Genomic DNA, 10,108 nt, shown 5'->3' on the forward strand with positions numbered 1-10,108 from the left:
CAGCTAGAGAGAGAAGTCTGAGAGAGCTCTGGATATAATTACCTGAGCTGGAGTCCAGCCAGGAGAATGCTGAGCTAAGGAACAGTAAAGTCCTGACTCTGCACAAGGGATCCAGACAAATTTAAAAGAAACTGCAATAACAGAAGTGGGATTTGAGCATCTGGGAAGACGTTTGAGAGAGTGAATGAATACAAACTAAGGCCTCTGGGGAGTCTGATAGGAAACAAAAGGAGCAAAATGAAATGCAGTGTATAATGGTAATATATGTGGCACTGACTCTTACACTCTGGGCTACCTGATAGAACTCTTTCTTCTACATGATCTGAGATCTAACTTCTCTGAGTTCATTTACCTCCCTGTACAAGCCAGACTACATGAACATGGGTGGAAATGAGACACTGTTGTGTTCTTAAATAGTGATGAATAAGAACTGAGTCAGACCTGACAAATATGTTAAATTTTTAACCAAGTACCAGGTAAATTAGCCATCATCAGTGGAAAGTTTGTGCAGGAAAAAGGATTTCTCTCTGTTGGGCTGTTCCCCAGCTAAGGAAGCCTGGTCTCTGGCCAGAAGTGCTTTACCTTTAATCCCCAGGTTCTCAAAGGGTAGTTATTCTAACACTTGGCCACTGTTTCTTGACAGGACTGGTATCATACAAACATTTCAATTTTCCTTCACTTTTCCCTCTTATATAAACTTTCCTCATCTACAAAGTCTTCACAGCTCCACTATCAGCAAACCAATATACCTGACAGAGGGATGATAAGGGTCTAAACTGCCTTTCATTTTAAGATCCTGTTCTTGGGGGTGATTGTTTTTGTATTTGTTGGGAGCTTGAAGCATACCCAGGCAGCTACCATTGCTCAGACCATGCCCAAAGCCTTTTGGTCCTTCCAAACTGTTCTCATTCAGGCATCCCAAATGGTTTATAAGGTTTGTTAAAGAGATGTGGTTTCAAAAGGAATGCAAATGCAAAACTGGAGAGCTGATGGATGCGAGCAGGGAAGGTGGTCCAGGAGGCAACGGTTAAAAAAGGAAAAAGAATAAAAATAAAAAAGGAAGGGCTGGAGGGAAGGTAGAACATGAGGAAATCCAAGTGGGGTAGTGTCTGGAATCTCAAACTCTGCATTCTTCCCACTGGCAGGTTTTTTCTTACTTTCCCTAAGCTGTTCCTTTTTTCACGTTTCTTTTTCCTCCTGGCTCATTTGTTTTATGCCAAGAGGCTTATTTGTCTTTCCTGGCTTATTTGTAGTGCATCTGGATTTAGGCATCCTGATAAATCAGTTCCTCTGAAGACTGTGATCTAAAAATGAATGTTGAGTTGGATTTTGAGCTAATTTAAACTGATATACATCTGATGAAGTGAGGTTTAGCCATGCAAAATTCCACTGCTTGAGAAAATGCATAAACAATGAACATTATTCCCCTCCAGTGTGTCAGAAAAAGATACTGTCTACTCCTTCCAAAAAGATTATTTTGCATTTGAGACACGTATCTATAAATGTCTGTATTTTGCAGTTTTGAAAATCTAAGCATGGAAATGTATTATGTTAAGACATTCCACGTGCTTCAAGAGATTGTCTTCTACTGAGCACATTATTTTTGAGAAGAGCTAAACCTTTCATTAGTTTTATCTGCCTGAATGTGTTGGCTTAATTGTGTGTTTTATTTGCTCTATAATATCATATGTGCTTACTGTGCTTCAGCAGACAAACATAAGCTGGGGTCAGAGTGCAAGCTCAGACAATAGTCTGCAATTTTCAATAGCCTGCAGGATTTGGGATTTCATTAGTAATTTTTGGTTTTATTTTATTATTAAACACGGAATGAGAGCACCATTGAACTGATTCATCTTAGGCACTGTACTTATATGACTGGCTTGGAATTGAAAAAATATATTTTAGTGACAACTTTGCTTCTGATCTTAGGGAAAGCACTGATGGGAATTAGTTAGCTGCTGTGCCTTAAAAAAAAGGCACATAATTAGAATTCAAATTTTAATCTTGCTGCCTTTGAAAGCGAAACAAAATCAGTAGCAATCTCAAATCATGTCCCTTGCTACTTTTCCCTTCAGTCAGAGGAAGCCTGATTCCCACTGATGCCAAGAACATGACTCCCTGTTGAGAGATGAGCTCTGGTGAGTTTTGCTGCAGCAGCTACAGCAGTGGCTGTCTTGGCTTCCCACCCAGGCAACCTTGGGTGCAAAGAGCTGTCACACCTCAGTTTCCTCATGGAAAGCCTGATTGTCTGCTCCTTAGCTGGATTTTTGACTGGGTTTGCACTGATGTCTCTGCAGGGGTGGAAGCAAAGATTTCCTGCTGCATCGGGTGGAAGGCTTCTTCAGAAGGACAGGTTAGCTGGGGGTGGCAGCTCTGGACTGAACCACAGCAATGCTCATCTGGCAGAGTCAGCTCTGGTGTATGACAACTGTGTGTCAACAATAATTAGACAAAAAAAAAGATTGAGGACTTCAATGGCAAAATAAACAAAAATGTACCTGTATGGAAATAAGAGAAAGGCAAAATGCTTTAAGGTCCAAACAAGATGCACATGGTGAGTAAAATGAGTATCTCCTTTTCCAGCATTGTTTTTGTTGTCATATGCACGAGGGCCAAGTGCCAGCACACCAGTTGTGCTTAGTCCTTTGGTTATCTCTGAAAACATGAAAATTACACTTGGAATGAAAGTGCAAGAACACTGTGGCCTCCGCTAGATCTGTCATCTGCCGTCAGAGAAAAGAGCTACCAGCAACTTTCAACATTAGGAGTGGCCTCCAGGCATGCCAGCCCTATCTAACTGTTCTTGCTCTGTAGACCTACTGGACACATGTTTGGGCATCTAACTTCCTAATTAATTATTCACCTAAGTCCTGACCAGAAGCAGAACACATTTGTCCAGCAAACTGTGCAATGGCTCTGGGAACTGCTGAGCTCCTGCCTTTTTGGTGTGCTGTTGAAAATCAAATTATATAGCTTGAGCAACAGAACTGTAATTAGGGTCAGTAGAAAACTGTGGGTAGGATAATATTGTGGATTCTGCAATTTTTTGTCATGTTGCTCCAAAGTATGCCAGAAACCAGAAGTTTTATTGCTCAGCAGTGCATTAACACTGCCACTGAAACATCCTCTGCTTCCTGATGTGGAACTGGTCCTTCTGTGAGCCTGTTGCCAAGGCTGGCCTCAATTTACAATAATTCACAACTGTTCTCCTCCTGGAGTTGATGGCAAAGCTCTTTGTTAACTCCTGTAGGAGCTGGACAGGTCTAGGCAGGGAAAACAGGGATGGATAAGAAGATGATAGAGCAGAGCTGAGTAGAAAAGAAAGCAGGCTATGGTGTTTCATTATAATCTCCCCAGTTATCACTGGCTCTCATTCTGATACCACCAGGAGGCTTTTTCATGGATTAAAATTACTTTATAACTAAAAGTTAATCAGTTCTTATTTTCCTGTTCTCCATCACACTCAGAAAATCTCTGCTCTAGGCTACTGCTCCTTCTGCCTCTGGGCTCTTAAGCTCCTCCTTTTTCTCCTCAGATTTTCTTTTCCTAACCCCTCATCCTTCCTGCACATCTTTATTCCAGCTGTTTCCAGATCTTGCCTCTTGGGGGGCTCCATTCTCTCCACTTGCACCATTCCAACCCCCAAAATAATCAGCTGTGGGCAGGCTAACACTGACTGATGTGTCATTGCTGGCCTTTTCAGCCAGGAGAATACACCTCTTGAGATCATTCCTTCAGGATGTCAGCAAATTCAGGCAAACGTTACGAGACTGATATCATAATTGGAAGGCTGCCTAGGATCAGTTTTTATACCAAAAAAAAATTAAAAAAAAGTTTTAACTCTTGTGACTAGTCTGAAGACGTAATACAGGTTCAAATAATTATTAAGATAATGCAAGATCCAGGCTCAAGCTTCATTCCTTGTGACAGGAGAGGGAAATGAAAATGAAGAAAAAAAAAGAGCTAATTGTGGAAAAGAAGCACAGAAACAGAAGAGGTGGAAAGGAAAAGAGTGATGAAGAAATATAGAATGCTTTCATTTTTTTTGTTGAAAAAGTGTGAAAAAAACCCAAACCCAAGAAGCAAAGAAAAAATAAAAGGAGGAAGAGTAGGAAGAACAGCAAGATAAGCTGGGGGTTGGTTGAATTCTATTTGAGCACTGCAGTGAAAAGTTCCAGCTATGGAATTACAGTCCAGATTCTTTAGATGGTGAAGTAGGCCATGAACAGACTGGATCTCTGACTTAGGGACTACCACTACCCAAACCCTTCCCAAGAATAAAAGGCTGAAGTAACTGTGGAGCACCAGAGGACTTGGAGGAGCCTCTGCACGAGGTGTAAGAAATAGACTGGATAAAAATGGAAGTGCTCAGAGCAGATGAGCAATGGTTGAGCTGCAATTGTTGTATTCCTGTACTTCCTGCTTTCTGAAGGCAGTGACATCACAAGTTCCCTTCACACTACTTTATGTGTGTGTGCATATATAAATACACACAAACACATGTATATCGAGGAATTTCTTAGCTTTTTAAGGGAGGAAAGTTGGTTTCCTTTCACATGTTACTACATTCAGTTCCATTTGTTTCATTGGAAGGAATTCCAGATCCACAGATTGAAGCAGAGTTTCATGGACAACTCTCACTGTGCAGTAGGGTATCATCCCTGTGCAGGCTGCAAGGCGAAAAGGCATCCTAGGTTTTTTTGGGTTTGTTGGTTTGGTGGGGTTTTTTTTAGTTTTGTTTTTTTTTTTTAGATCTCAGTAGGAAAAATAGAAAAATATGCAAATCAGAAATTTTGGGTTCTATTCCAGATTCTGGGATCAACCCATCTAGGCACACTGTCAGCTCTTAACACAACTCTGAAGTGTTCAACTCCTACTTACTCTAGCTTTTCCTTCTTACACTCCCAGTTTAGCCCTTTTAGCCTTACATCTCCTTGTCTCCATCCCTGTTTCTCAGTCTCCTTCAGCCTCAAGTTTTAGTCCCCAACATTTTCATATTCCACCTGCCAGGAGCTCCCTCTTTGAGACTTCATCCTAGGCTCTCTTGCATCCAAGCTCTGTGGTACCCCAGGTACCCCAAATATCTTGTCACAGGGCTGCTGCCCTTGCATTTCCACCCTGCTCTCTGTGACAGCACACAAGTTTAATCCAAGCCTGCCCATTCTTTACTGAATGACTGAAAAGCAATGGGCAGAGGTTTGGTCTAACTGAGAGGCTTCTGAAAGGAACAGTAAAAGTTGCATCCTTGATATCAGCATTTGTGATCCGTCCCTCCTTCGGGGTAAGGATGGCCTAGGATTACCACAGGAAAGGATGTGAATGTTTTTAAGGCAATACAGTAGCCTTCATTTTTGCATGGGTTACTTGGGTTAGATTTATTCCAAAGTATTGACATGAGTTGGATACCCAGCAGTGTAACTTTCAGCTGTCATCATTAGTACTTGCTAAGGTTGGAATACTGTCATTCAGCAAGAAAACAGTGAATTAAATGGGGAGTGTAAAAACCTCAGCTACGGGAAGCCTTATCTTTATTAACCATAATGTCACAACCTCCTGTACAAAATAGCTCCATCTGATTTGAAACTTGCAACCAACGACCTCAGTTCACATTAAACACATTTACAGGCTCTCAGACTTCCTGGGATGGGGAAATTATCACCATGAAGGCAGAAATGGAGACACAGAGGCATCACAGGGTGATTTCAGAGTGCCACAGGAGACAGGAAGGAAAAACAGATCCCACATTAACTTCAAGTCCTGTTGTACTCTAAATATCATCACCCTCTCCCCATGTATTTAAGGAATTCCCAGTGACTGGGGCACAGTGAGTGCACTCCAGGTGTGCCAGGAAAGGCAGGAATCAGTGAGAGGGTCTTGTGCTCTATGCCACAGAGACACAAGCAGTTCTTTTCCCAAAGCTGTTTGCTGTTGTATCTGTTATGCCAACAGTTCATTCATGACAGGGCCCAGCCTACTCAAAAACCCTTATGACTTGCAGGATCATGGCTTGAGAAATGATGTTAAAAATTAAAGCATGAAAGGTTTTTGCTGACTCCACCATGCCAGCTTATTTATCATTTAGCACATGACCAGGGCTGTCACTGATTTACATATGAAACACGAGAGGTTTTCCTCCTCAGATCCTCATGTCCCAAGGCTATGCATGTGTACACAAACCATATGTAAAAGAGAGGAGCTCTGTTTTCCAAGTGTGAGAAGGAAATTGTTCTGCTGTGAGACATCGGTCATCCCTTTCCCTTTGTTCCCAAACATGGTAAAGAGCAATAAAGCTGTTTGTGGACTCCAATGTGACGTGGAGTAAGAACGCACAGTTCCCATTTTTCTCTGCCTGTATGTATATAACAATGTCAGTGTGGGCATCCAAAGAATGAATGGTTATGAAATACTGCTCAGCAGCAATGTATAAAAGGTAAATGACACACAGCAAAGGAATCTCCCTTCAAATCACATAGCACATGAAACCATTTTGGTCTGTGACAACTACACCACTAGATTTTTTCCATGTTTATCCAAAGTAGCTTAGTAAGCATAACATGCATGCCATTCACTAAGTCTGTGCACCAAAATACAGAGTATGATGACCCCGAGCAATGTCCCCAGTGCTTGTAAGCTGGTCAGAAAGGAGGACTGGCTGCTGCTACCTCTATAAAGTATCTGTTTCAATTAATTTTTGTGAGAGAAGTGACAAAAATAGCTCTCATTCTACTACAGCTATTCAACTGTTATTTCGGTGGAATTACACCTGTGTAGATTTCTTAGAGGTAGGAGTTGTGCACATGTTCTGTGAGCTAATGAGACTTCAGAAAAGGTTGTCAAGAATGGCACAAGACATATCTATTATTTTGGTTCAGAATGAACCCATTTATCTTTTCTCTTTGCTAAAAAGGGCAATTTCAGGGTTTTTCTGGTGACTGAAAGAAAAAAGCAATGCTAGATGCAGGCTTCCTTCTGTCCCATATGTCTTAAGTGTACAAAGCTTTTTTTAGAGAATTGCTTTCTTTCAGGGCAAACCAGTTCTCACTAAAAATAATTCTTATGAGATCAGATAAAATGAGAGGAATGTTGTTGGCAGATCCTGATGCCTTATTTACAAAAAAAAAAAAAAAGGGCTAAATCAGCCTAATCCAGGCCTGTAATACAAGGAGAGAGCTGAAGAACCTTCCCTGTTCCCCAGGGCTGTGGTTGACAGCTTGAGAGCTATTTTGATGGCTGTGGTCAGAGGATGCAAAGTGCTGGGACAGTCCTCTCCTCCAGTCTTCCTTAACCCCTGGGAATGCCCCACTGAGCCACTCACAGCCCTGTGCTGAGGCTTTTGGAAAGGCACAAGGACAAGCTCCATGCCCAGCTGGGGGCCTGCAAACAGAGCAGCATCTCTTAGGTTGGTCACACCTTCCTAGATGTGCATCTGTTTAATGAGAAACATTCAGGTGGAGCTGGGACAGAGCTGGAAATACAGCAAGGACTGGCTACCTGCTGATTCTCCCTCCAGCAGCTCTCTGAACACACCCAGGATGAAAGTAAACCTTGGATGGCTTTTTGGTGTTCTGTGCTCGTGGTTTGAACTTCACACTTCTGCCTCCTCTTCCTTCATACCAACATCTTCTCTCAAGCCTTTAGTACTGAGCAGTACCAGACCTCTGCTAATTTCTGGTGTTGTGTATAATTTTCCATCTTTTTAGCCCATTTTTGAGGTAGACAGCAAACCCCTGAGGCGGGGACTTGCGTCATCTATTTGAAAAAAATGCTCAGTAATTATTTATGATTCGTTTGTTGCAGCATTTGTGTACATTATTTAATAACAGATATGGTGCACAAGTGTTGAGCAGACAGAAAGGTTCATGTTGTCGGGCGGACTGAACCTGATTTTGCAGAACTTCACCTTGTCAAATACCTACATCAGTGGACAAATTTACTGCACCTCTAAATTCAAATCAAGCCAAAGCAAACCAGTTGCCCTTTCTGTGGATTGGTTATCCACAATTAATTAAACTCTATCAAACAAACTGACATGGAACTGTTTGGCCTGGTTTTACATGCAGCTATCTTTACTCTTCATTTAAGAGCAAAACAGAAAGGTCTGAGATGGGTTGGGGTATTTCTTCTTTAAATAAAGCATTTCCTTATAAAGAATTAATTGACTGAACGTGTTAAAAAAGTGTCCCTCAAACAGGTTAATTTTATTTTTGAACTAGAAGAATGCCAGGATCCGGTTGTTCATTTATAATTCAGCACTAAGCTAAAGAAACAAGGGCAGAAAATGCATTGTTGTAAATCATGCTTGCAGTCACAGAACAATATAATACCAAGCAGCCATTTTAGGTTTTTGGTTGCTTTATACCCTTTCCACATAATGAAGCTTGTTAAATGACTCCTTATGGGAATTGTTCCCAAGGTTTGTGTTTTGTACATGAAATTCCAAACACAAGAGTTTAATTTTGTGAAGTAAATGGTCTGTATTCTCTAAAAATTGGTTCAAGGTACTCTTTTTTGGAAAGGCTTCTTGCTTTCTAGATATAACAACAGCTTTATCCTTTTTAATAAAATGTAAACCAAATGTCTTTGGAAAAAAAAAATTCAGTGGAATGATTTCTGTCAGAGGGAATAAAGGTGGTAACTGCAAATCCTGGTGTGTTTTACTCAGAAGAATTCCTAGATAGTCTATAGCTAAATACATGGACCAGAGCCTCTTTTCTCCTCTATTATGGAAATCTCAGAAAGAAATAAACTGTTACTGTTTCACTTCAGTCTTCAAAGTGAAGCCCTAACAGGGGATGGAGTAGAGGCTCTACTCAGTAAATGTGTGTAATTCTAGCCCTCTTTTTTAACTTAATGCTTTTTTGATGAAATTATCACACTCTCTCTCCTGAAAATTTGCTTGTGGATAGATGTATTATTTTTCTTGGTGAGAAATAATCCAGGTGTCCAATCAACCCAAAGGTTGCACATTCATTATTTCTATTTAAGTCAATTAGAACAGTGCAGATGTCTCTTCTATTTGATGTTTTGCTTCCAGAGAAAGACTAGAGAATTAATTAAAATACACAATCTAATTTAATGGAAAATCATAAGATTTTGTTTCTAGGAAACAACTTGTGAGAACAGGGGATCTAAAGTTGTGCATTTATATCTAAGTAGAGAACACATCATCTCAAGCCACTCCACCAAAGTTTGACTCTGAGGTCAGTTTTCAGACTGCGAGTCTAATTTAGTTTCAGAGTGGAGCTTAAGGTTCCCAACATCCAGAGACCTGGGTGGGGGCATAGGGGGGAAACATGTGATTTTGGTTTCAGTTAATTTCAGATTTATTTCTGTTTAGCGGATCAGTTTTCTCTTTCTAAAAGTGTTTTCATTTTGGCAGACTCCTCGAATGAAAGGCTTATTTCGAGACGTTTCCTGTGGAGTAACTGATGCTGCTGCTGCTGAGAGGTAAAGGGAGACACACACAGTGCTGAAGGGAACGTATGGAAGTGTCATGGCAATGACAGGCACGAAGCCAAAGGCTGCCATTGTCTTCCCTTCCATCCCAGAGGAGCTAAGCAGGCAGTGCAGAGGGAGAACATGACATTAGCAGATCCATCTTCCAGCCTTTTGGGTGCTGCCAGCCAGGTATTCTGAATGTGGACTATGATTTGTGTTTTACGTGGTCATAGCTTCCAACCCTTCCCTTTTCTTGCACAAAGATTCCCAGTAAGCTTTGCAAATGCATGGGAATCCTTCAGCATTTATTTCAGGTGTACTAAAGACACCAGAAACCAGAATTCTGCACAGTACTCCCATTTGGACAAATGCATTGTAAAGTAAAATATCAGCAAAGAATCTGTCTTTTGAAGTGAATATTCAGCAATCTTGGCATTTTGATGGATTATGGAAGATCACTGTTTCCAACTAAGCATTTCTGTCTTTCCCTGCTAATGACCACCCTTCTGCAATTACTCCATAGTTTCTATACCCATCTGTCACAACCATAATAATGAATTTAACATTAAACTAAATTTTTCTTTACAGAATAAAGGAGAAGAGACAATGGAGATAAAATCTTGGATGCATAGGACAAATTTTTTAATTGCCTTGTGGATTAACAGGTTTG

The 10,108-nt window shown here is 40.8% G+C and overlaps 1 protein-coding gene across 2 annotated transcripts in view; it reads left to right on the plus strand.

The window, feature by feature from the left end:
• ENAH (ENAH actin regulator) overlaps positions 1–10,108 on the plus strand; it is a 120,935-nt gene that overhangs the window by 13,006 nt on the left and 97,821 nt on the right. Inside the window, exons 1-5 of one of the 2 annotated variants that reach the window (XM_064415379.1) lie at positions 2,114–2,138; positions 2,298–2,353; positions 9,380–9,447; positions 9,549–9,627; positions 10,027–10,103. In XM_064415379.1, coding sequence (XP_064271449.1) covers positions 2,129–2,138; positions 2,298–2,353; positions 9,380–9,447; positions 9,549–9,627; positions 10,027–10,103 — 290 coding nt within the window. In that variant the 5' untranslated portion in view covers positions 2,114–2,128. Of the gene's footprint in view, positions 1–2,113; positions 2,139–2,297; positions 2,354–9,379; positions 9,448–9,548; positions 9,628–10,026; positions 10,104–10,108 lie in introns of those variants that run through there. The other variant, XM_064415380.1, reaches the window with a different exon arrangement.

The sequence above is a fragment of the Passer domesticus genome, chromosome 3 (genome assembly GCF_036417665.1).
Source record: "Passer domesticus isolate bPasDom1 chromosome 3, bPasDom1.hap1, whole genome shotgun sequence".
NCBI classification, from domain to species: Eukaryota; Metazoa; Chordata; class Aves; order Passeriformes; family Passeridae; genus Passer; species Passer domesticus.